Source organism: Hemicordylus capensis, chromosome 3, assembly GCF_027244095.1.
Source record: "Hemicordylus capensis ecotype Gifberg chromosome 3, rHemCap1.1.pri, whole genome shotgun sequence".
Lineage (NCBI taxonomy): Eukaryota > Metazoa > Chordata > Lepidosauria > Squamata > Cordylidae > Hemicordylus > Hemicordylus capensis.
Window position 1 is genome coordinate 96,166,940 of NC_069659.1, and position 27,318 is coordinate 96,194,257.

Genomic DNA, 27,318 nt, shown 5'->3' on the forward strand with positions numbered 1-27,318 from the left:
TGCTGTTACTATAGATATCGTCGCAGAATATAGGCTGTTCCCAGTAAAGTTGCTTTTTGTAATTGGCTGATGGTGATTTCTGTGGCCCCTATAGTGTTGAGGTGCTCTTCAAGTTATTTTGGAATTGCACCTAGGGCACCAATTACCACTGGGATTATTTTGGTCTTTTTCTACTACAGCCTTTTAATTTCAATTTGTAGATCTTTGTTTTTGTGATTTTTTCTATTTCTTTTTCTTCTATTCTGCTATCCCCTGGTATTGCTATGTTGATTATCGTAACTTGTTTTTCTTTCTTCTCGACTACAGTTATATCTGGTGTATTGTGTGGCAGATGTTTGTCTGTTTGTAGTCAGAAGTCCCATAATATTTTTGCATCTTCATTTTCTTCAACTTTTTCAATTGTATGGTCCCATCAATGTTTGGCTACAGGTAGCTTGTATTTTTTGCAGATGTTCCAGTACATCTGCAGTCCATCCCTGCTACCTTGTCATGCCTTTGTTTGTAGTTCAGTCTGTGTGATCTTTTTACAACAGCTGATTAGGTGGTCTACTGTTTCATCTGCTTCTTTACAAAGGCGGCACTTGCTGTTTGTTGTTGACTTTTCGACTTTTGCTCTTATTGCATTTGTTCTTCTTCTTATTATTATTTCCAGCAGGGTAACTGTGTTGCCCTGTAGGAGCAAAAACAACAGGATCTTGTGGCATGTTAACACTCACCAACTTACTGTCTGCAAAAGCTTATGCTAGAATACGTCGGTAAGTCTTTAATGTGCCACAAAGACTCAAGCATTATTTTCTCCCAACAACAGATCAGTGCTGTTTCTATGTTCAGTGGGAAGGAGATCCTTGCATGCCTTCTCCTGCACTGGGCCTGTATTTCTGCCATCAGAAGCATTTCCTGAACAAACAAATAAAACAAAACTGCCAATTCAGCCAGTATCACAGAAATAAAAGAAATTTTATTTAGCTTTCCATACTGTATTTGGAACAAAACATGACAAAGAACACCACCTTTTCCCTTTTACAGTCCTAGAGAGGCTGAAATGCTAATTCTAATCGATGCTGAACACTGAACGGAATCTTCTTGAACTAAGGATGGTTTCTCTGCTGCAAACAGGACTGAACTGCATTTATTACATTGAGATGGCATCTAGTGGTGAGTTCTTTAAAACATAAAATCAAAGTTTTATATGAAATCAATGAACTTTAGCACACTTAATAGTGTGTTCAACTGTGGCAATAATTGTTTTCCAACACAGAACACAAATATTATTAATATTATGAATGGAGAAATTATAATGGCCAACTTGATGCACAGAGTACTGTCACCATAACATTCTGGTCCAGGGCTGCTGCGGACTCCTATGCAATCCCTACACTGCTCTGAATGAGGAGTTATGCTAGTAGCACTACTGCAGTCTTCCCCATTGCAGCTATTCAGAACAGGGCTGCTTAGGAGTCTGTAGCAGCCCCAGGGAGGAGCATAACCGTGATGGTAGATCATGCATCCATCTATAACTTCCCATGGGAGTTATAAAAAGCTGCATCCATTCAGTTGACAGCGTACCTTTAGTAAAAGAGCCTAAAGAGTTTTTCCAGTATTTCCCATTAAGTCCAAAGGATTTGACACTTTCAAAATCCCCCCAGTGTAACATTTTTTGCTGTGCAAAGTAGTGAGAAAGTCAATCGACATTAGTCTACACAAAGCTAGACAATATAAAGAATACAGGCAGATGCTTGAGCTAAGAATAATCATTTACCCATTTGGTTTAAGACTAGGATTAATACTGAGTAAACTTGATTTGGTCTCCACAAACCTGCAAATATAGGAATAAATTTGGCATTCAATACTTTAACCAAATTAGCCAAGTAGAAATCCAGATCCTTAACATTATGCCTGGCAATCAACAATGCAAAGTATGGAGAATCTGCAATGCTCTTCAATGCTGGTGATCCAATTCTCTTATAAACAATGTGCAGACAATTATTCAGAATGCAAAATGTGATACAAAGAAACCACACTTACAGTGGTGTAATTGGTTGAACTGGCTTATTTACTAGGAAGACCTTTTCCCATTTCTACTTTTGTTGTATGCTGAATTCTCTCCTATATTCTCTATATTAAATATTAATATAGAATGAAAACTGAATATGGAAGGCAAATAATTGATAGTAGATTGTTCTGGTGTCTGGAGAGAACTTATGTTGGGCTTCAGGATAGGCATTAGAGCAGGCACATCAATTGGGTGGACATTTGTCTCTGTCATTGGTCCTGAATGGACTCAGCAGCCAGCTTCTTATAGAAGACACAATTGTGTTTGCAGGGTGCTGTGCTAACTGCACATGCACAGTACTTTTCTGCCACAGTCCTCAGTGGCACCTGGGTATGTGTGAAGGCCTCCCATGAATAAAGGATGGTTGCCATTTGGACCTGGGTATACTTTGGTGTGCCTGTAGCACAGAAGATAGCTAGGAAGTCTGACATCCGTTCAAAAGCAAAAAAAATAAGACGAATTGCATCTGTACCTTCCATGGCTATATGTGAAATTAGATGTGGGAGGAGTAGTTGCAAGATGCATTGCACCCATAACAACCAGACTAGTAGAGCGTGGGAGGACCCTCTGCGGACATCAGCCCAGACCTCAGTGGCCAGTCACATCAGCCATTGTGCAAATCTCAGGTCCAGTGTTCCCTCTAACGGGGATTCCCAGTTGTTGATGACCACAACTCCCATAATCCCCATGCAAAAACCATTGCAGGTGGGGATTCTGGGAATTGTAGTCGACAACATCTGGGAATCCCTGTTAGAGGGAACACTGCTCAGGTCTGGCTCCTTCAGCTCAGCTGTATATTACCCCAATGAAACCCAATGACGCCCCTCCCTGAACACTAGCAAACCTGAGGACCACCACATACTCAGGCGCCCAATATTTGGGTGTAATCATTACATTCTGGAAGTAATTGTTGTAGAGTAATATTTACAGTTTATTCTTTAGAACAAAAAGGGAGCAGAGAAAGGAGACACTTTTAAAAAACCAAAAAGCCACGGAATCAGCTGCTACCAAAATGCTTCTTGAACTTAGGTTGCCTTTTTCTGCTGTTCACGGGCAGTCACAAAATTAAGCAGGTCGATTGCTGTAACAACACCAAACACCATCTGCCTTTTACTGGATTTGCCATTGCTGTGATCTAAAGGAGAGAAGAATGAGATAACTTTTCACTCTCTCTTTATGGAGTCAAACCCTAACGTGCTCAATTTCCAGAATACTACTTGAAAGCCAAGCACTACTATCCACAGAACATCACGCGCGCACACACACACACGTCACCATTTCTATTAGCATCATCAGAATGAAGGTCTATCTGATCCTATGCTCTACTGTCTGTTGGCAACAGAGCATAGGTCTAAGCAAAGGTCTCATTTCTGGGTCTGCCACTGGAAACTGGCCCTCTCTATGCTAGTGCTACTGGTGCATTACCACTAAGGGAAAACCACTTCACCAAATACTGCACATTTTTGGAGGAAGGGGCAATAAGGTATTCAGACAGGTATAGTCCCCCCCCCCCCCGCAAAATGGTACCACCACTCCATGCTAAGGTCCTGATTACTCAAGTGCTAGACCAAAATTGCTACATGGTGTTATCTGGGAGACATGTGCGGATGCCATGTACATGCTGACGGCATGTGGGACTTTTGGGGACATGTGCCACCCCAGCAGGAAGCTAGAAGGTAGGGTGGAGAGCAGGTAAGCACCTGTTCTGCTTTTCCTTAAAGTTCCCTTCCTAATTTCCTTAAAAGTACTCGAACTGTGCTTCAAAGTGCTGTTTGGGCACATCCCTAATTTATGCAATACTGCAAATACTTTGAGTAACCTGCCTGTGCTCTGGTAGCACTAGTTAGTTTAGAAACATGCCTCTGGGCCATCAGCAATGTGTTTCCGATCTAACTAGTGCTTCTGGAGTGCAGGCTGGCTATTCAAAGTATTTGCGTTCTCTCTCTCTCTCTCTCTCTCTCTCTCTCTCTCTCTCTCTATATATATATATACACACACACACACACACACACACACACACCAAATCAGCAGCTGCTTTGCTACAAGTCTGCAGCAGTGCAGGCAGAGTGGCTTTGCCCTCCTACCAGTATGCAACATGTGGGCCTATCAAACTAAAATCTTCTGTACTATAGATAGTTATATTATTTGCTACAACTGATTAGGACTACTACTGATAATCTGGAACAAGAAGCTAGAAGTCAACATACAACATTCCAGCATAACATACATCATATTTGAAAGACCACGCCGAAGACTGAAATCCGGCACTGAAAATTTCCAAGAATATATGCTCTCAAGGACCATTTCAAACTCCCTACACCTAGCAAACAACTATACATTAATGTTAGCCTTGAAGAGAATCAACATGGCCAAGTAACGGCACTATTTTGAAACAGGGAGAGGAGAGAATGCTTACAATGGTCTTGCTTAAATAGGAATGAGAGACACCCTCATCTTTTGGTCACCACCTCTCCACAGTGACACAGATAGGCCTGCAGAAGTGATAATTAAGCTCTAGAGCTGTAATTTTTAATAAGCTTCTGAAGTTGAGACACAATGTCTGTCATCTTCAAACTATTTACTGTAGCGTATATGTGTCAGCCATCCCTAGATAGGGGCCACCTTAGATAGGGGCCCAGTGGTCTGTCCAGACTTGCTCCATGTGCAGAAGTTCCTGTGTCTCCAGTTCTGCTCCTCAGTTAAAACATTAAAACAAACAAAAAAGAGGAGGAGGAGGAGGAGGAGACTGATACAGTGAACAGCAGCAGCACCATGACAGAAGGTGGTGGGATGTGCAAGCCTGCCCCTCAAGGGCACTAGAGCCCACACCAAGGATCACAATAGCAACCCATATCACAATAGAAAGAATATCAGTCAACCAACCTTTATTACGGTCAAAGACCAGCATAGAATAGAAAGAACATAAGATGTCAGGGATTACTAGCCATCTACCTCAAGAAAGCAGCAGCAATCTAAGGTAGGTGTGTGTGTGTGTGTGTGTGTGTGTGTGTGTGTGTGTGTGTGTGTGTGTGTGTTCTGCACTTCCACTGTCTGGCAACAGCTTCCATCTCCAAAATGTATTTCTAATCCTCATGACTGTGGAGAAAATCCTGATTATGTTGCTTCTTCAAAACCAAAGCAGCTGGAGTAGCCCTCTCACAGATTGGGACCACATCGTGGGGATGGGTAGGTGGGCTTTAATTCACCCCCTTCCACAACTCCAGTTCTGATTACGGGTCCCTAAAGCTATTTGACAAGGGGGGAAAAGCTCCTATTGGCATGAAATAGGTACCATGGCAGGGCAGAACCTCTCCTCTTCTTCTTTCATTAGTTCCAGGAGCCAAATTAGATGTTATATCAAGCCTGTTATTAGTGCTGATGGGATGGGATTAACTTTTCTTTTGAAAATAGCAAATGGGTTGGGCCTCTGTGGATCGCGAGCAGAGCACGTGGGGCAGAAGGCTTTAACCCTATGCTCTGCCATGATTCCAATAGCACCCCCCAGCAGTTGCTTAATTGCCAAGGAAAAATAGCTCCCCTTGGCACCACTGGGAGTTTCTTTCCCTGGCAAATATCAGCCATGAGGGTAGGGGATGATATAGATCAGGACAATGGTGAGGAGGGTAGGGTTTAACCCCCCCTAATTTCCACCTGGTCCAGATCCATGGGCCCCCTGATCCAGCTGCATCAAATACCTGGAGAGCCATACCACCCACACCTGGAGAGCTGCTGCCAGTCACTGCTGACATCCAGACTCTGCTCATGCACCAGGGTTTTCTGTTGTGCAAGGGGGAGGAGCAATTTCTGGCTATCTCCCCTTCCCTTTGCAGCTGTCTGTCCCCCTCAAAGCTCTGTCAGAGGACTGGGGCACTCTCAGCGACAGAGTTTCAGGAGGCACAAGCATCTGTAGAGGGTAGGAAAGCTCTCCAGAATTGCACCCCTCACTTCACACAGTGGAAAATCTTGGTGCATCGGTGGAAGGTTTGTCTGGACATCAGCTAGTATAGACAAGGCTGAGCCAGATGGCCCAATGTTCTTCTAACTCTGTATAAGGCATCCTATGTGCAACACTCTTCTGAGGAAGAAAAACCTCTCAGTGACACTGAACATATATAATGGAACTTGGTTTACACTAGGCTGAGAGCTGGCTGTTTGGCCACCTTGGTTCGAATCCGGACCGGGCTCTGGCTTGGCCGAACTGGGTCCAGTTCAGCTATTGAGCTGGGCCAAACTGGCTCATGGAGCGGCTTGGGGGATATACTTGTAAAGGGGAATCCAGCAAGGATTACCCTTTACAAGCACAGGCAAATTCCCTACAGTAAATTGGAGGGGAGAAGAAAAAAAAGGCAGTATTTACCTTTAAAATTAAGATGGCAAGGGCTCCTTCAACCCCTCTGCTGGCCTCCCAAATGACATGCACAGAGGCCATTTGTATCACCACAAGTGTCTCCACTGATGCCTTAATTCTAAAAGGTAAATACTACCTTTTTTCTTCTCCCCACCACCATTCCCCTGTACTTGTAAAGGGGAATCCTCGCCGGATTCCCCTTTACAAGTATACTCCCCCGCCTGCCCCGGTCCATGAGTTGGTTCTTTGAACTGGGGTGGGGGGATCGGTCTGGTTCAAACTCAGACCACCAGAACTGGGCCGGCTTGATGTCAAGCCCAGCTCGAAGTGAGCCGGCTTGCACATCCGTAGTTTACACTGCTGCTGACATATTCATTACCTTCATAAATTATTATTGTTCTGTCCAGTCCATGTCATAGTAAACAAAGGGGCTGACCCATGAGACTGGAGAAGCTGGAAATATCCAGATGTGGCACTGGTCAAGTTGTCTTTTGACTATAGATTGCTTTGAATACTTTTAGTAGAAAAAGCAACTAACAAATTCATAAATAAATGACAGGCCTTAGAAGCCCACTAGCTGATGAAGCAGGAAACAGCCCAGGTCTCCCTTTATACTTACACTGAATCTGTTCATGGACCACCAGAGCAAAGTGATCTATTTCCAAGATATGAGACAGCTTCCCCAAGTTGTCTTGCAGGCGAATCTGCAAAGAAACAGTTGACAGCTTTTACAGACAAAGCATCTTTTTAATTAGGTTTTTTTATGTGTTTTATTACAGCCTGGTGGGTTTTAAATTTTTAATTGGGTTTGGTTGTTTATTCTACATTGTGTTTTACTGTTTTAAATTTTATATTACTTTTACTATTGTGAGCTGCCCCAAGCAGTATTGTACTGGAGGGGAAGCAGGATATAAATATTTCTAATCAATCAATCAATCAATCAATCAATCATAATGGCTTCTACGTAGACGAACACCCTGATCTTCATCCCACACAGGACATTTCTGATGAGACTTCTAATACTTTTGTGATGATAGCAAGGTTGAAGAGTTTTATTTTCATTTTCTGTTCACTGCTGCTTCTCTCTCTCCCCTCCCCCCCACCGCACACACTCTTTTCTTTTATTTACAGAAAAGTTGAATCAAAATAGAAAAGACTTCACGGCATAGTGATTTTTTTAAATGATGAGATTCAAGGATTATCTCCATCCGATGCATCGCAATTGTAAGTTCAAAGGCACACACAACAACAGCATATTTTCCAACCCTGCCATCACAGAAATGGCAAAGGGAAGGAGGTGAGGTGTCAGGGAGGCATTTTGCTGCTCTTATGGCACCCCCCAAATTTGCTGCCTGAAGCAGCCGCCTCATCTTGCCTCATGAAAGGACCACCCCTGACCACCTCATGAAAGGACCACCCCTGACCACCTCATGAAAGGACCACCCAACAGAGGGCTGTCTACAGTCAGGGCCCCATGGACTTATTTTATTTATTTAAAATATTTATACCCCGCCCCTCCAGTACACTACTGCTCAGGACGTCTCAGCACTGACTGACATGATGCTCAGCATTATGGAGCCATAATGCTGTGCCCTGGGGCAGCCGCAGACTCCTAGGGTTGCCCCAAGGCTGTTAGGAACAGATGATTGTGCAAGCAGCACTTCTGCAGTTGCCCTGTTTGCAACGTTGGGGGAAACTGTGGAAGCACAGCTTGCGCTACCACCCATTCTGAAATGCACCAGGGCTGCCCCAGCATGATGACTTTGTAACATGGCATATTATGTCAGCCACTGTTCACAAAAGCCTGCAAAACCTGTTGCTATTGCAGAATGTTGAAGACTAGATGCCAAGAGTCACCAGCTCTTTGCAGAACTCAAACTTTCTCTCACACGAGTGAACAAAAGCAGGCCTAAAAACATTTTCCTCACTCAAAACAGTTCTCCCCTACTTGATCATTTTTCAGCTGCGTTGCCTCTCCAATGCCTCTAAAACCTCCACTACCCAAATGTCCTTGATCAAACACCATCCCTCGCAAAACACTCCAGATTCCACAAAAAGGCAACACCTAAAGATACATGCAAACAGATATTATTACTTTATCTGCATCATACATTTTCAGTCTACCTTTTTGAACTGTTTGTAGATTACTTTGCTGACTTGGTCTGACGGCTGCACTTTACCCGCAAGAACTGAAGAAAGCATGTTGCCAAGGGTAACCATTCCCAAAATGACTCTGAAAAGAAGAAATACAAGAAGAAACACAAACACAAACCATGTCAAATGACCATTCCAGAGAGATAGCTGTGTTAGTCTCTTGCAGCAAGAACAAGAGAGTCTTGCTGCATTTTAAGAAGACTGATGTATTCCATCTAGTTATCTTTTGTGTTTTGTTGTCTGGACGTTTGTCCCTGTAGACCGTATGGGGAGTGGAGTCAGAAGGGAAAGGGGAAGCGGGGCTTCTGAATAAAGTCTTAGTTAAACCAGAATAAGCTTTCTTTGTGTTTAGAAGGGAAGCAATTATGAAAACTAACTAAGGAATTTACTGTAGCATAAGTATGAATATATGAAGCTGCCTTCTACTAAGTTGCATTATAGGTCCATCCAGTTCAGGATTGTCTGCATTGGTGGACTCTGGTTCTCCAGGGTTTCAACCGGGGTCATTCCCATCCCTACTTGGAGATGCCAGGGATTGGAGCTGGGTCCTTCTGCATGCAAAGCAGATGCTCTACCACTCAACTTTAGCCCCACTATTCATAGAATACAATCTACTTCATCATGCATCTAATGAATATATATACTTTTGTTAAATCTTTAAGGTTCCACAAAATTCTGTTCTTTTCATGTCAGATAAGACTTTCTCTCCTCTTGACTTAATGCTAATTCAGAAACATGTTATCTTGAATTCACAATTAGAAGAATCTTAGGGACAAACTGCATGTCACACATTACATGTAAAGTAGCCCTATACACTTTAAAAAAAGATATCAAGGAAAGGCTGGTGGGGCAGATTTAGAGTACAGAGGAATAGGGTGTTCAATCCTTTCCATCACCTATCATTCTCCTATTCAAGATCATTGAAGTATATCTTCCCTAGGGATGTGCCAAACAGGGGCGTATCTAGGGTAGGGCACATGCCCTGGGCGCCACTTGAAAAGTTGGGGTGCCATTTTCTAAAATTACAATTTTTTTAAAATAGCTGCTGAAAACAAAATGGCCACCACACATGCTCAAATGGCTTCTGTGAGGCCCTAGGCCAGGCCAGGCCTCGTAGAGGCCATTTGAGCATATGCGGTGGCCATTTTGTTTTTAGCGGCCATTTAAAAAAAATATTTTTAAAAATGGCCATGACACATGCTCAAATGGTCCCTGCGAGGCCCTAGAGGCCAGCAGGGGAGGGGGAACCTTTGCAGACCCCCCTCCACAGCCTTTAGGAAGCCCCCCAAAGGGGCTACAGGTAAAAAAAAATTAAAAATTAATATAATATGTCACTGTACACATATTTAGTTTGGCACTATTTACAGAGACTCAGGGCTTGTGAATACTGAGCTGAAGCTTATGAGCTAGGATTGTATTCATTTGCTCTTACTTTGCTTCTTGTGATAAGTGAGTTAAATGTGATGTCTTAATAATATGGCTGTTAATGGTGAGTTTGTCTTTGAATCAGTGTGAAATCCTTAGTATTAAGGCCCACTGGGAGTTTCTTGCTCTCTTTTTCTCATTTTAACTGTCTTTCTGAAATACTAGAATATATTCCAAGCAGTAACACAGTTTACTTTGCATATCCTTTAATTATTTACAGAGTATCTGGGAGAAGTCAAATTCTCCATTGATTTTTAAAACTTACGTAATAGTGATGCTACAATGCATAGTAGAGAATTAGACAGGCACTTCTGTGTAGTTTTCCAAGTACACCTCCACATAGTATTGGGTATTTCATGAGCCCCAGCATAATGAAATTTGTAGTTTTCCAGCATTTTTTGGTCTGGCTACATCCACTGCTAAATAGTTTTTGAAATATTAAATGATTAACGAGCTTGACTTGTATTTTTGAGCTGATATTTGGTAAAGTTATCTGAAAGATGGGTGTCAGATGTCTGGACAGGGGTGCAATTTCAGTGCTTGCCCTAGGCGCTATTTTCCCTAGATATGCCTCTGGTGCCAAAATGCAATTCGGCTATCCAAATCACCCAGGGGTAGAGACATTGGGTGGGTTCAAAGCACCCGGGCCGCCATCCCCAAGGGCTGCCCCTCACGCCCCCAGACACACACCCCACATCTGACATCAAATGCAGAGGGCGTAATTTTGCTCCTGAATGGGGCTGTGTGGCCCAGTTTGGGAGGGAGACCATGCCCCTGCGCCTGACGTCAGATGTGGGGGTGTGGCTAGCCGGCCTCCTGCATATGGCATCCGATGCGGGGGCCAGGGGGCCAGCTGAACATGGGCCGCCGCCAGCCTCCCTCTGCTCCTGCAGGCACCTCCCTTTAAAATTCAGACCTTACACAGCCCCTTTAAAGCAGAGGAGAGCAGGTCCATAGCTGCCCCTCCTCAGCTCACCACCATTGCCTCCATCCTGGCACTCAGCCCAGCTATGCCCATGTCCTGGTGGAGCATCTCCCAGCAGCCCCTGCACGGTGCTGGCACACACATGACTCCTGCACATGCATTTTGGCACATCCCTAATCTTCCCTCCCATCAGATTCAGTTGTTTTGGCCATTGGCTGTAAATGAAGTATCTATATCTTCAATGCGTGCACTTTAGAACCTGCTGAGGCAAAGACTGCTGGGGAACTTGAGCTCAGTGCCATTATTAATTCATTAAATTTGTCTTTACTACACTTAGATAAACTTGCATTCCCATATCGTCTTGCAAAGCTGTGTGCTTTTTAGACCAAGGCTGATCACTAACCAGTGTCTGTACAACTTCTAGGAACAACCTTGGGAAGCTAAACTTTTGAAAATACAAAGTACTTGCTGCAATTAGTTGGAAGTTCAAAGATGACATTTCTTTCTCTGCCATGTCTTTTTCCACACCATTTCCCATTCTATACAATTTGGCATTGCCTGTTGCATAGTAAGCTTTTCTTATATCTTATGGTCAGAGGCGTAACTAGGGAAAACGGTGCCCGGGGCAAGCACTGAAATGGCGCCCCCCGCGCCCCCCCCATACTACATTATACTTAGGTTTTTCCTCACAAGCGCCCGCTGCCGCCGCCAAGCCAGGCCACTGACTGGCCGCCAGGCACCAGCAAAGCAATGTGGGGGGCGCGGGTGGCGCGGAAGGGACCGCTCATGGGGGAGGGGGTGCTGACGCGCTCCCTTGACTGCTGCAGCGCTGCTGCACTGAGCAGGAAACATTTGTATTTAAAAAATTTTTTTAAAAAATAATTAAAAAAATTTTTTTGTCAAGGCGGCGCCCCCCACGTGACCAGAAAAGATGGCGCCCGGGGCACGTGCCCCCCCTGCCCCCCCTATAGTTACGCCTCTGCTTATGGTACTATTATACCAGTAGTAAGAGTTAGTCATATTGTTCCCTATATCTGGACTGCTGCTACTGCAGACGATTGGACTGCAACCAACTGAGCCTTGCTTCGGCTCCTTCAGATTAACTGGATGGACTTTTGGGAGTGAATATCCTGCCTGAATTGCCATTTGTCCCAGTCTGACCTGCCTGCAACACTGACCATCCACTGTTACCTCTTTCCTACTTGACTGCCTTCAGAACTAAGCTGCAATTTGGGCTCCGTAAATTATTTTATGGATCATCTTTAGCAGATGATTGCAATCCTCAAGTAGTAATAAACTCCATCTTAATCTTTAGAGCAGGTTTTTAAAAGCTACAACTGCCATTACACCTCTCTTCTAACTTCAAGGAAATAACATGCAAAAATCTGAATTGATGTTCTATAATGTAGGGATTAAAACAAAAAAACGGAATGGTTGGTGGTTTCACTCCAATCAGACCCTACTCAAGTGCTTGATGATTCCCCCGACTAAATTCAGGCATTTTCTACACAAGGGGCTTGATCTTGTGGGGCCAGGACTCAATGTGGGAGGTTCAAAATATCTTTTTAGGGGTCCACTTTTCTTTTGAAGAGAGAGCTCCCAAGTTTATAGTGTGAAAAACAAAACAAAAATCTTTTTTTTTTTTTTAGCAAGTACACATTGGAGATCCCAGACTTAGGGCCAAACTATATGTTATGCGAAATGCTTTAAAACAAATTAATTTAAATTAAGAGGTATGTTTAAGTCTGACAATGTCTCTTTTGTAACAAAAGCAGCAGTTTTGTTTTGTAATAAAAGCAGCAAATAGCTATTTCATGGTAAACACTGTGTGTGTATTTTGGATGAGAAAACAGCACTGGGAAAAGTGTTAACCCCACTCCTATATCTGGATTGGAGGAGTCTCGCAGCTGCATTTTGGTTTTAAAAAAGAGCTAGGCTTAAGTATATATCTTAATGACACATTTAGTATAATGTGTTGTTTGGCCCTGAATCAACTTAGAGCAAAAACTACTCTCCTAACTTTATTATTATTATTATTATTATTTTACATTTATATCCCACTCTTCCTCCAAGGAGCCCAGAGCGGTGTACTACATACTTCAGTTTCTCTTTCACAACAACCCTGTGAAGTAGGTCAGGCTGAGAGAGAAGTGACTGGCCCAGAGTCACCCAGCAAGTCTCCTGGCTTTCAGCTCAGTCAGAACAAAACAAAACTTGTCCTCCACTTAGAAGTGCGCATCACGATCACTATGCATTGCTTGTGGCCAGACAGGCTTGGAGGACATCTTGCTTCACCAATTGCCCATTTATTTCCACCTCGTCAACTGGCAGGTTCCATTAAGCTCTAGGTGCATGGAGTAGAGAAAGTGGACAGAGAAATTTTTTTCTCCCTCTCTCACAACACTAGGACCAGGGGCCATCCCATGAAACTGAAAGTTGGGAAATTTAGGACCAACAAAAGGAAATACTTTTTCACACAGTGTATAATTAATCTATGGAATTCTCTGCCACAGGATGTGGTAATGGCCACTAGCCTGGATGGTTTTAAAAGGGGCTTTGACAAATCCAGGGAGGACAGGTCTATCAGTGGCTACTAGTCATTGATAGTCATATCAATGGCTACTAGTCACCTAGCTGGAGGTGGTTAGAGGCCACCTCCAGCCTCAGAAGCAAGATGCCTCTCAATACCAGTTGCAGGGGAGTAACAGCAGGAGAGAGGGCACATCTCTTGCCTGTGGGATTCCCAGAGGCATCTGTGTGAGACAGGATGCTGGACTATATAGGCCTTGGGCCTGATCCAGCAGGGCTGTTCTTATGAAGCCCCTAGATTTTGCACAACACCCAGTCATTACAACATGGACATGCAGAGACCAAGAGTGAGCAAAGAACAGCATTACAAAGGTATCTATTTTCCATCTGTATTATGATTCCCCCAACCAACTTTTCATCCTCTTCCTCCTCCAAGAAACTCAGAGTAGCATGCTTGGATTCCCCTTCTCCCCAGGCAATCATCACAACACTGAGGTAGATTAGGCTGGAAAAAAAAGTGGCTGGCTCAGGATACACCAGTGAGCTTCATGGCTATTTGAATCTAGATCTCCCTGGCTATGTCCAACCACACTGACTATTCCACTGAGTCATATCTTCTACTCCTACTACTACTGTACGCTGCCCTTTGGTCCACTACCAGACTTTATTAAGGAGGACAGCTACCCATGTAACACACTAGAGCAAATATTAAATGTGCTGGATCCTGTTGAACAAAACTAAATTACAGGGAAGACCACCAACTGGCATTTGTGTATATATGGTTAAAAAATTGAAGAATTTGATTTATTTGGAGAAAGCAAGCAGTGGAAAATCTAAAGGTCTGCACATACCCAGATTCATCAACAACTGGTACCTGGTCGAATCCTTTCTCTCGGAGAATTTCAATGGTCTTTTCACAGGTGACACTTGGTAGTACTGTTAGCGGGGCAGAAAGACATAATTCCTGAACTTTCAAGTGCCACCACCTAGGAGAAAACCAACACACCATAAAATCACTCAGTACATATGACTTTTTCCCCTCAGGACCTGAATTGCTTGCTATAAAATCCTATGTAAACTTTTTCAGGCAAGATGCATTCATCTACTCTACTAGAGAAGGTTAATTAAGGTATTCTGGCATGTGGCTTTACTCTTCTTTTCTAAATTGGATGTCCATTTAGGGCATTCATTCTGTCTGGACTCCACAGTCCACCGATGCTCTTCCCCCATCTGTAGGTGGGTACTCAGCATTCTCAGGCTATGGTGGCAGGGGCATTCCTAGCTCAAAGCAGGACAGGGGAAAGAAGAGGTGCACCACAGCAAGGTGAGAAAGGGCAATGACAGGGGACAGCAGGATGGTCCCGTGGTGGCAGGGGCTCAGCAATTGTTGCTCTCTGAACTCCTCCCCACACCTAAGCCAGAAGACACCATCTCACCCAGCCTCATGGCAGGGCTTTCCTTGATGGTGTGGAATATGCAGACTGCATGGTCAGCTTTCTGATGTTGGTATAAGATACTGACATGGGAAGAAAAGCAACTTGTGTTTTCTAGAGATGCTTCCCACATCCCTGGATGTGCATGCAAGTACCAAATGAAGGGTAAAGGTAGCAGCCATACGGACCTGCTCTGAGTGAAGCCATTTTTCTTTCTCAAATGAAGATGAATGAGTGGGTGGCAGGTGAAGATTCTGCATCTTGTGTTATGAGTCAGAATAAAAACCATTGCCTTTCCTGTTTTACTCCTATGTGTGTGTGTCGGTGGGGGGTGGGGGCTTTCCTCAATATCTCAAGATGGCGTCCCACAAGTTTCCAGTTTGAAATCAACATGGGCCCTTCTTATGAGACACTCCTTATCTCAGTATGCCCAAATGTTTAAACACTGACGTTTTAGTATTTCTAAGAGGGCACCAGTGTTCCCTCTAACAGGGATTCCCAGATGTTGTTGACTATAACTCCCAGAATCCCCAGCTGCAATGGCTTTTGCTTGGGGATTCTTGGACAACATCTTGGAATCTCTGTTATAGGGCACCCTGGAGGGCACTGTGTCTTAAAAATAATGTGAGGTCACCTTGAGCCCCTGGTGGCACAGTGGTAAAACTGCTGCCCTGTAACCAGAAGGTTACAAGTTCGATCCTGACCAGGGGCTCAAGGTTGACTCAGCCTTCCATCCTTCCGAGGTCGGTAAAATGAGTACCCAGAATGTTGGGGGCAATATGCTAAATCATTGTAAACCGCTTAGAGAGCTCCGGCTATAGAGCGGTATATAAATGTAAGTGCTACTGCTACTGCTACTACCTTGTAATGATCAGGCTTACCCTATTATTATGAAATCACTGGTACCTATTTAGGGATCAATGCCTTTGTATAAGAAAAAGAAAACAGCATTTTACTCAAAAATAATATACCATACAGCTCAGGTATTTGACAACCAGTTGTAGAGATTTTCAGTGACTCCATAATGAGCTCAGTGGGGTCTTCTGACCATACAGTCTACACATTGTCATTATCACCTTTCTCCATTCCTCTTTTTACACTTCATGAAGTATCTTGACTCATATGAGATCATAATGGCTCATATAAAAGTAGCATGTGCAGGCCAGAACAGTCATAACTACAATGGTGCAGCCCTTCAGGGGTGGGTGGGTCAAAAAATATTGTAACTTTGATTGTATACTGGGACAAGGGGCCTCTTCACAAACCAATTCTACTAAGCTTTGGTGCATGTGGTCTTCTCACCAAGGTTTGTTAATAATGTCATCTTCCTCCTTCATGAATCCTTTTTGGGTCATCCACTTGTCACTCAAGAACTTGGACCTGGAAATCACCAAGGAACAAGTAAGTCACAAGTACCAATTTAGGATACACCTTCCTTAAAGGTAAACAAACTATAAAAGATAATGCGGCATAAAGTTGCATAGCTTCCATATGACAAAAAGATACAATTTCAACCTTTGACAATCAAACAAGTTCACATGAGGAGAATGACACAGGCCATGGCCAGACAGCTTCCTCCCACTATTACTTCCTAGGGTAGAAGGAGAGGCAATATGGTCAGGCACCTCATAATAGCAGAAACTGTAAGATACTGGGCTGGTTTGAATGATACTTTACTGAGCCAGGCAATGAGAAAGGGCATGTGCTGAGAATCATCATGGCCATTTTTGTGGGTGTCCCAATGCCCTCCTGGCATGTTCCTTTCACATGAGGGGGACCCTGTTCATTTGAATGTGCCTCTACACACAATATTAGTTTAAACTAGTATTTGGAGCACGTGTAGAGGTGACATTCGGATTTACAGCCCCTGCCTGCCTCCCCCTGGTGATAAAGGGACTGCTGTGAGGCCATCAGGATGTCTGTGGAAGATGTCATAATGGGCACATGTTTGCCAAATCCTCTTTCTAATTGCGTGGGCCAGCAATATATTGTTCTAACTGGCCTAAAGAGTACAGTGTGCCTTTGTACAGTGGCATTGGAGCTGTTTAGCTGTGGGTTCATCCCACACTGCTGCTGTAGTGCTTAGAAGCTTGGCACATGAGCATGGCTAGTTCTGTAGGCAAGAAACCCCCTCAGAGTATGTGTCTGATTTGAAAAGATAAACTGGACAGTTTCTTACATGTAGTTCCTCACAGAGTCAGGAAGGATGACAACACAGCGCTGGCCCTCTTCCAGCTGTTTTGCAGCCTTCACAGCAACAGACATGGCACTGCCCGAGCTGCCCCCTGTCCAAAGACAGACGATGCTGTCAAAACTAGACAGAAAACCATTTGAAGATGCAGACGCAAAAGGAGACAAAGGAAGATGGGAGCTCATCCTCTCCAAAACATGAACCTAAATTGCTCTTGTACTGCTGTGTGACTAGTGCAAACTATACACCTTGTAACTGACTCCCAGGACAGTGTTGTAAGCTAGTTGGCAACACCTTGCAGCGTGTCTTGAGTATTCCAGATGAAAAGTATTATGAAATGGCACAACATAAAATGTCTGCAAAAGGCCAATCACGTGCTCCATGTAGGTAACTTGTCCAACTCAATACTTCACCTTTTCCTCACAAGCCTCACATTAGTATTAGAAAAGTCATCTCTTATCTTATTGCTAGTGCTGTATATAAGCTTGACTTGTGTACTGTGTACATAAGAATAATAGGTGTTGCTCTTGCTTTCGCCATCAGAGAGAATTATGGAAAAAGCCAGTGTAGCCATTTCCTCACTCTCTCCAGTGAGGAAAAGTTTGTTTGTGAGGAAAAGTAGGAGTGCAGCAGCAGGGATTCCCTTCATGCTGACAGCACAGAGCAAAGCACGGTCTGAAAAGGCTTCACTGCATGACAACAGTAACATGTCAACTGCCTAAAAATTTAACAAAGAAACAAAAATAAAACTGGACCTAAGAGGCTGGCTTAATCATTACTCTAGGTTACTTTCTTCTCTCACAGAAGCAGCAGCAGAATCTCAAGCAGAATAATGTGTGAAATAAGCCATATTCAGACATTATGTTGATCAAGTGTACAGATTTCTGCACACTCATGGATGTCTTGGGTGTGAATGGCTGTACCTGCATTCATTTAAAAAGTGAATCTTGGTAGAGGCCCCTGAAATGTGTGGTAGAGATAGAATGTTTATTGCTGCAACTGTGTTCAACATAACATATAAATAACTGTACCTGTGTTGTACACCTGTGGTATGAGTGTTGAACATAATGTGTGAATAGCGTTATATAGGATTTCAGCCATAGGACCTGCTGCAATCCAGAGGTCTATATTGGAACTCTGACAGCTGGAGAAGTTGTCACAGGTGGGGTCCCTATGCTCCTGCCCCACACTGCAAGTAGTCTGTTGGCAAGAAGTATGAATTGGCCCTGCGAGCAACAACCCTGCCACTGCTCCTTCTCTAACCACTCTTACTATCTTGGCAACCTAGCTTTTCATATGAGAAGACAGACTTCAAAGATACTCCTCATGCAGCACTTACCGCATAGCAGTCCTTCTTCTCGAATTAGCAGGCGTGCAAAGGTAAAAGTATCCTCATCATTGCTCTTATACCACTTGTCCACCAGCTAAAAGTGGGGGGCAGGGGGAGAAGAGGAGAACAAAAACATTATGGGCTGATGAATCTCAGCCAGCCACCGCTCTTACACGTAATAAGGCTGGAGCCTCATCACAAATGTGCCCACCCCTCCATCACTCGTGGAAATGCCAACACATTCTCAGCACTTCCTTCACACGCTTGAAGTAGAGAGAAGGACTAGAGAAGTCAGTCTAGAGAAGGTGAGGAATGGCTAATGCAGAAGCCGACTTACTGATCTGTCCAGAACTGTAGGGATGAAATCATACCCAATCCCTTCCACTTCGTAAGTTGTCTTGTCGGTCATATTTAGTTCGTTAGGCTCCGCAAGAATGGATCCTTCAGGATCTACACCTACAATCTGTGAAGCAGTTTTCAAGATGAAGTCAGCATTTTGATTTTCACAACACAGCTATTAAAGCAGGATTACTTCACAATAGGCACTTCAAAACTGTTGCACCCATGTCAGAAATGTTTCCCCTTCATTTACTTCTTGGGAAATGACCAAGCCAAAGTCTCTCTGGTTGATTTTTGTGTCTGTGGAAAAACCCAGTTACCTGTACTCATATACTGCTTTCACTTGGCTCAGCAGAAGGGTTAAGAAAGTTTAATCTGGATCATGTTCAGGTGCTAAATTTAATCAAAGTATATACATTTTGTGTCAAGTGAGTTAGCATGTTCCTAACACCTTGTTATGTTGTGCAAACAGCTTCTGGGTAAAGAAAAAGAGTGGCTACCACCAGGTGACACAAAGAGAAACATTATGTGCACATCTCTGAATCACTGAAACAGAGAGATATCCCAGTACAGAGCACATAAGGAAAGGAGCTGAACATACTACTATGCTTAAGAGGCATCCAGGGTATAAATGTCAGAGAAAATATCAACAGTTACTCCTCCAAACAAATGCCACATGATAATTTTTAGGTGTTCCATCTTCCTGTGAGGATTCATTCAGTATGTGGGACAGAGAAAGCAGGCTGGAGCCAGGGGCATATGGAGTTTGGCCATGGCCAGAGAACAGAGTCTTCTGTAGGGGTGTGCACGGAACCGCCAACTGCAGTCCGGCACTGGGGTGGGGGTGGGGGTACCTTTAAGAGCGGCAGGAGGATTTACTTACCCCTCCCGCCGCTTTCCCGCTTGGCGCCCGTAATCCACTGTGTAATTGGGGCGGCAGGACACCTCCCTGCCACCCCTTCCCCGACGTTACTTGCAAAAAACCCCAGCACGTGCACAAAGGACTGCTGGGGTTTTTTGCAAGTAACGCCGGGGAAGGGGCGGCAGGGAGGTGTCCTGCCGCCCCAATTACACAGAGGATTACGGGCGCCAAGCGGGAAAGCGGCGGGAGGGGTAAGTAAACCCTCCCGCCGCTCTTAAAGTTACCCCCCACCCCGAACCACCCCGGAGGCTTTTTTAATGGCCCCCGGACTGGTCCGGGCCCATCCCTAGTCTTCTGGCATCTCCCCAACACCCTAAGCTTTACAACTGCATGCAGAAAGTGCACACACACCTCAAGCCTCACCCCCTGCATCTCATGTCGACTTTTGTGTGAGTAAAGGTAATACAAATAGTTATGAATGACTGGGAAATGTTCTTTGGCTCTTGGACAAACAAGTTCCCTCGTGATAACAGCATGCATTAACATTGCTAGAAGGTGGTTTTTGAGTTTGTCTTCTCTTTTTGAAATAATCATTTTCCTTGTCTGATGTGATTTAACATTTCAAAATGTTTGCTTATTTTATATCATCATCCATTTATTTGTATGTTGCCTTTCCATAATAAATATTGCCCAAAGTCACTTACAGTACTCAAGAAAAAAGTGGGCAATACTTGACTTCAGATTTGACTAAAAACAAAAACCCAAAACATGAAGACAATACTGTTTTGATTACATTGTGGGTGAGCACTGCCATTAGATTCCATTTTGTGTTTGAAGAGTGAGGGTCAACCCACACAAGAATATTTTGCCCCCACAAGCAGGTCCAACTCTCTTCAGACAGGTTTTTATGTGGATAGATACAAAAGGCTTGCCTCACACAGTGGTGGACTCTCTTTCACCAGGGATTTTCAAATGGATGGCCATCTCCCAGGGATGCTGTTGCAAATTCCTACACTGAGCAGGGGCAGTGGACTCAATGACCTCAATGTCCCTTCCAACCCTAATTTTCTAGAAAACCCAGGAAACAAACCCTGCCATCTAGAATATGGGATTACTCCTAGAATGGTAATTCTACCATCATCATGGTAGTGTCTCCTTTTCAAATCATTATGTTTGTAAATATTACCCTAAGCTACCTCTGTGATCACTTGATTGACCCATGCAAAGAGGTACTGCCGGGACTGCTTGCATGGAGAAGAAGGTGGTATCCCTTTATCTAAGGACCACTTGCCGTGGGCAGAGCTTGTTGCAGTGGCTAATCTAAAACAAGTACATGTCTCCAATCAATCAAACTCCTTGGGTCCTGCAGTGATGAGCTAAACAGTCGCCGGGATGCTCTAGTGTGGGGCTTACTTTGCATTCAGGACATTTCTCCTTGAGTTTTCTGGCAATGCCAGTGATGGTGCCCCCTGTGCCAGCTCCAGCCACAACCATGTCTACATTGCCTGTTGGAAAGACAGAAACAAAAAAATACAATTGAAGTGGTCTAAAAGCAATTTTGACAAAAACCTGACTAAATAAACACACTGAGGCGGGTCTCACGATCAACGAGACCCGCCCCCAGAGGGTTAACGGGGAGAGTGGGGTTAGCCCGCTCTCCCCACAGATGACCAGCCAGTCTGCTCCGGGTGGATTCACGACTGCAAAAACCCAGTTTAAGCACCGGGCTACTTAAGCGAGCGACCTGCTTAAGAGCCACCGGGCTTTCAGCCAAGTCCGGTGGTTCTCACCATGGTAGAAAATTGGGCTAGCGGAGGCTACATAAGGTTTCCCTATGTAAGGTCAATATCACTTTCCCATGCATTAAAACAGACCTTGTCTCAGAAAATAATGTGTAATATGCTGCATCACACCAGGTAGAAGAACTGCTGTCATCAACTCTCTCTCAATGTGACAAGACCTACCCAGCCATTATTACTGCAAGAACTGCATATATGTTAACCTTTTGACCACCCAGGGATGGCTCTTACGTGAGGCAGTCGCCTCAAAGAAAGGCATAGTGGGTAACATAAGAAGCTGCCATATATCGAGTGGGACCCTTGGGCCATCTAGCTCAGTATTGTCTACACAGACTGGCTGTGGCTTCTCCAAGGTTGCAGGCAGCAGTCTCTCCCAGCCCTATCTTGGAGAAGCCAGGGAAGAAACTTGGAACCTTCTGCATGTACTGTAAGCATGCTGGTGCTCTTCCCAGAGCAGACCCATCCCCTAAATAGCAAGCACTGGTCCTCCACCACCATGGGCACCAGCCTTTGAGCTTTCCTGCCACCTGATGCCGCCACCCTTCCTCACCCTAATGGGGCAAGCTAATCCCCCCCTTGGCCCTCTGGGGTAGGCCTCTCTGCTCTCCCCCCGCCATGTGAGCTAGGAGCACCCCTGTTGCCACTGCCACTTGGTGGGAGTCAGAGTGCTCGTGCGCTGCTGACTTGGCAGCATGGCCTGAGAATGCCAAGCACCTGCCTGCAGATTGGGCAGGAGGTGGGCCTCATATGCTGCTTCACCACAGGCAGCAAAATATCTTGGGACTGCCCCTGTTACCACATGCTATGAATCCCATACTAGAGTGTAGCAGCCTTTCGGTTTCCATTAGGATTGCAAATTTCCATCCTAGATAAAGGTTTGGGGCCTTCTAAAGTGGCAAATGAAAGAAAATGTGAGCACTTTCCCCCAACACTGCAATGGGAGAAGTGTACAGGCCAAAATTCTCCCTTCTATGCAATGGTTTAAAAAAGGTACAGAAGCATGAGTGTTACCCTTCTGCCTTTTATTCAAAGGCTCCAAGGACACTGCTTATTTAGATTACCATTTCGTGGGGGAAATGTGTTCAGAAATGCTTCACATAATAACACAAACCATTTAAACTAGCATTCTGTACAGATCACCAGTCTTGCATCCAGAAAGAGTAGAAGAATCACTGTTATGCACGTAATGTTGAGAAAAAACAAGGTTTTCTCAAACCGAACAAAAATATCTGTTGTGTGCAGGCGCCCTCTGCTGGTTCCAAGATAGCAAATAAAAACCCCCAAACCAAGACAATATGCTCAATTACAGAGCACTTGACTTCCAAAGGAATTTATTGGGGCCCCCTGTGTGGCAGCTGCTGCCGATGACAAGACTCAAGGAAGGAAGTTGCGGCTCAGGTGTTCTTGTCAATTCTTCCAGTAAAAGGTAGAGGACTACAAAGAGAGAGATACATAGATGGTGGTGATGAGAGAGATTTGGTTCCCGAGATCAGGATCTTAGCATCCTTAATGAAGGACTATTATTATTATTACATTTATATCCCGCTCTTCCTCCAAGGAGCCCAGAGCGGTGTACTACATACTTGAGTTTCTCTTTCACAAAAGCCCTGTGAAGTAGGTTAGGCTGAGAGAGAAGTGACTGGCCCAGAGTCACCCAGCTAGTTTCATGGCTGAATGGGGATTTGAACTCGGGTCTCCCTGGTCCTAGTCCAGCACTCTAACCACTACACCACGCTGGCAGGAGACAGAGTGTACCTCATGAAGACTGGGAGAAATGGGTTTGGCAGCAGCTGGAGGAACCTAATCAAAAGAGTTTCAGAGTAAATCTTGTGGGGGACGAAGACAAAAACCTGAAGGTAACCACGGAGGTGTTGCAGGGGACTACTTAGATGCTACAGGAGAAACTGAGAGAGTTGTGGGCTTGCCTTGCAAATCCCACAATGAAAACAGAGAGATATTTCAGCACAATATCCATGAGTTGCAATGTCTATATACTAATGCACGGAGTATGGGAAACAAACAAGACAAGCTTGAACTCTTAGAGCAGGAAGGTAAATCGGTATAACTGAGACTCGGTGGGATCACTCCTAGAATGGTAACGTAACAATTGAAGGATACAATTTGTTCAAAATGAACAGATGCAACAAAAAGGGAAGGGGAGTAGCATTGTGTGTGAAAAATGTAGACACCTGCACAGACACCCAAGAAAGCAAATATGATAACCTAGTGGAGTACATCCAGTTAAAAATAAATGGAGAAGGAAATAAAAGCCACAAGTGTAGTTGGTCTACTACACTCAACCATACCAAGGAGAGTGTGTGGATGATACTTTCCTGAAGCAAAGCTACAGATGTTTCTAAAAAGCAAGAATTAGCAGTAATGGAGAATTTCCACTATCCTGATTACTCCACCAGGCAGCAAAACTCCAACCAGTTCGATTTATCTTGTTGACAACTTCCTCTTTCAGAAGGTGGAAGAAGGAACAAGGGGATCAGCTATCCTTGATTTGCGCCTAACCATTAGGAAAGCATGGGCCAATGAGCATGGGCCAATGGGAACCAGTGGAAAGTTACAAAGTAATTGTGCAATTCTTGATTTAATGCAAAGCTAACTGTAGATGGATGGAGGTTCCTGTCAAATAAAGAGTTACTACAGGCACAAGCAATTCCAATGACAAAGAAAACTGGGAGACATCTAAAAGAGTCAATGTTGTGGCACAAGCAGCTCAGTGATGAGCTGAAAATAAAAATGTCCACATATAAGGAATGGAAGGAAGGATGGGTTGCCAAGGACAAATACAGATGAGCAACCCAGACTGCTAGTGACAGTGTCGGGAAAGCTAAAATTCAGAATGAGCCAAGGCTGATAAAAGGATGCTAAGAGGAACAAAAGTGACTTTTCCCAATATGTCCAAAGAGAAAGAAGGAAGTGGTAGGCCTGCTGATCAGTAAGGATGGTGAAATGTCAACGGGTAACAAAGAGGAGGAACTGTTAGCCTTTATTTGGCCACCTCCCAGAAAAGGAACTGTGTGCAATCTCACAAAACCAGCATGAATAGCAAAGGGGTCGGGATTACAGTTCAGGGTTGATAAGAAGTTGGATAGGAAACCCCTATCTGCTTTACATGAGTTGAAGTCTTTAGGACTAGATGGATTGCATCCAAGGGTATTATAATAACTTGCTGATGTACTTGCAGAACCTCTGCCTATCATCTTGTCATATCAGGATAAATCCTAGGGAATAGGTCAGGTGAGGTGGCACAAGATTGGAGATGGGCCAATGTTGTTTCAGGCTTAACAAGGGGAAGATCCAGGAACCTGGATAGGCCTGATTTAGAAACCAGAGATAATATTCAACATCAAAAAAATCCCCCAGTGTTGCCAGTGAGAATTCCAGAAGGTGGTGCTGGGGGACGACTGCTCGACTCCTTGGCCACTGGCTTGTGGGGTCCCGCAGGGTTCCGTCTGGTCCCCCATGCTGTTCAATATCTACATGAAACCACTGGGAGAGGTCATCGGAGGACATGGACTGCATTGTCAGCAATATACAGAAGACACTCTGCTCTCTTTCCTTATCACCTGATCCTAGGGAGGCAGTAGATGACCTGAATTGGGGCTTGGAGGCTGTGATGGGCTGGATGTGGGCTAGTAAACTGAGTTTGAATCCAGACAAGATAGAGGAGCTGGACCCGGCTTTGCTTTTGAAAGCTCAGGTGGAAGCGGTGGCCAGAGGTGCTTTTGCACAGCTTTGGCTAGTGTGTCAGCTGCGTCCCTTTCTCGAGAAGACAGAACTGGCCAGAGTTACCCACACCCTAGCCACATCGCAGCTGGATTACTGTAACGTGCTCTATGTGTGGCTGCCCTTGAAGAATATTCAGAAACTGTAGCTAGTCCAAAATACAGCAGCTAGGATTCAGAGCTGCCCATTGGGATCACATTACACCCACTCTGAAAAGAGCTGCACTGGCTACCAATTTGTTTCCGGGTCCAATTCAAGGTACTAGTTTTGACATTTAAAGCCCTTAATGGTTTGGGCCCTGGATATCTGAAGGCCCGCCTGCTCCCAAGGGCTTCTGCCCGCTTGACCAGATCATCAGAGGGGGCTCTGCTCTGCGTGCCAACAGTGAGAGAGGCTTGGTTGTTGAGCACACAGGACAGGGCCTTCTCAGTCATTGCCCCCAGGCTATGGAATGCTCTCCTGGCTGAAATCCGCTCCTCAGTCTCCTTGAAAGTTTTTAGGGGGAAAGTAAAGACATGGCTCTTCACCCAGGCTTTTGAATGAGAGTATTGGTTTTTTTTACTGCTGCAGCTTTGTGTTATGTATTATTATTTTATGTGTTAAATTTTTATATAGAAATTATTTTTATATTTATATTATCTGTACTTTTGTATTATGTGTTAAATTTTGAGATAATCTGTACCTTTGTATTTTAATGATGCATTGCTTTAATTATATTGTCAACCGCTTTAAGATTATTTTAATGACAAGTGGTATATAAACTGAACAATAAATGAATTCTACTTCCATCCCTGGCAAACAACAGTTGCTGTAGGGGGAGAATGGTGCAATCTGGATCTGTACCATGGCTGCTGGCAAGGCTGGTCCCCCTACTCCCCCATCCCTGCCCAGCCCTGATGGATTGTGCTTCTGATTTGGCTTTAATTTAACCTTTAAAAAGCAGGCATGTGCTGGCAGACTGCATGCTTTAAGTAACTTCTGTTTTGATCTAGTGATGATAGTGAAAACAGAACTGAGTATAGTTGTCATTAGATGCCTGAAGGAAAGCAATCAGTGTGTGAGTGTGAGTGTGTGAAATAAAACAGACAACACGTACAGCAGCCAGCCTCAGAATTGATAATGAAGACGTTGAAGTGGTGGGTAGCTTCTGCCTTTTAGGATTGACCATCAACAGTCAAGGATCCAGCAGTCAAGAAATACTCCGCAGACCAGCACTTGGTAGAATTGCAATGAAGGCCTTGGAAAGGATATTTAGGTGCTGTGACGTGTCTACACCTACAAAGATTAGAATCATTCAGCCAATGGTTTTCCCCATGACTCTCTATGGATGTGAATGCTGGACTTTGAAGAAGCAAGACAGAAAGAGTATTGACGCTTTTGAACTTTGGTGCTGGAGAAGACTTTTGAGGATACCATGGACAGCCAGGAAAACAAACAAAAGGATCATAGAACAAATCAATCCAGAATTTTCACTGGAGGAACAACTGACCAGGTTAGAACTATCATACTTCAGACACATTATGTGAATACCCAGCTCCCTTGAGAAGTCCATAATGCTGGGAAAAGTTGAAGGAAAGAGAAGAAGACGACCAGCAGCAAGGTGGATGGACTCAGTTACGACAGCAATGAATGCACCACTGAGAGACCTTAAAGGCCAGGTTGAAGACCGATCATCCTGGAGAGAATCTGTCTATGCAGTCACTAAGAGTCGACACTGACTTGATGGCACTTAATCAAAAGTTTGACCTGTATCAATGTGTGTGGTACTAGGGATAGAGCATGAGATTTGGACATGGGAGACCAAGATTCAAAGTCATGCTTAGGCAAAAGTTCCCTTAGTGACCTTGAGTAAAGCACTGGCTTGCAGGGTTGCTTAACAGGTTACAGATGCAGGAGATACATCATGTGTACCCATGCTGTGGCCTATGAAGCTGGATTCTCCACAGGTAAACAATTAAGTAGAAAGTGGAGTTAGCTGAATGGGAGCCATCTGGAATCCATTTGAAGGACATGTCTATCCATGGCTGCTAGTCTTGATGGCTTTAGGCTACTTCCAAGTTCAGTCACAGGATCCCGCTGAATACCAGTTGCAGGGGATCAACAGCAGGATTGGGGTCTTGCCTTCATCTCCTGCCTGTGGGCTTCCCAGAGACATCTGGTGGGCCACTGTGGAAAACAGGACACTGAACTAG

General features: G+C 44.3%; 1 protein-coding gene across 1 annotated transcript in view; it reads right to left on the reverse strand.

Annotated features, from left to right (window-relative positions):
* Positions 1-938: 938 nt before the first annotated feature.
* Positions 939-27,318, reverse strand: part of LOC128351005 (cystathionine beta-synthase-like protein) — a 65,156-nt gene continuing 38,776 nt past the window's right edge. The window contains exons 8-16 of the mRNA XM_053310050.1: positions 21,003-21,094; positions 18,726-18,851; positions 18,398-18,482; positions 17,047-17,152; positions 16,170-16,247; positions 14,286-14,420; positions 8,526-8,634; positions 7,021-7,105; positions 939-3,188 (exon numbers count right to left, since the gene is read on the reverse strand). Coding sequence (XP_053166025.1) covers positions 3,079-3,188; positions 7,021-7,105; positions 8,526-8,634; positions 14,286-14,420; positions 16,170-16,247; positions 17,047-17,152; positions 18,398-18,482; positions 18,726-18,851; positions 21,003-21,094 — 926 coding nt within the window. The 3' untranslated portion in view covers positions 939-3,078. The remainder of the gene's footprint in view (positions 3,189-7,020; positions 7,106-8,525; positions 8,635-14,285; positions 14,421-16,169; positions 16,248-17,046; positions 17,153-18,397; positions 18,483-18,725; positions 18,852-21,002; positions 21,095-27,318) is intronic.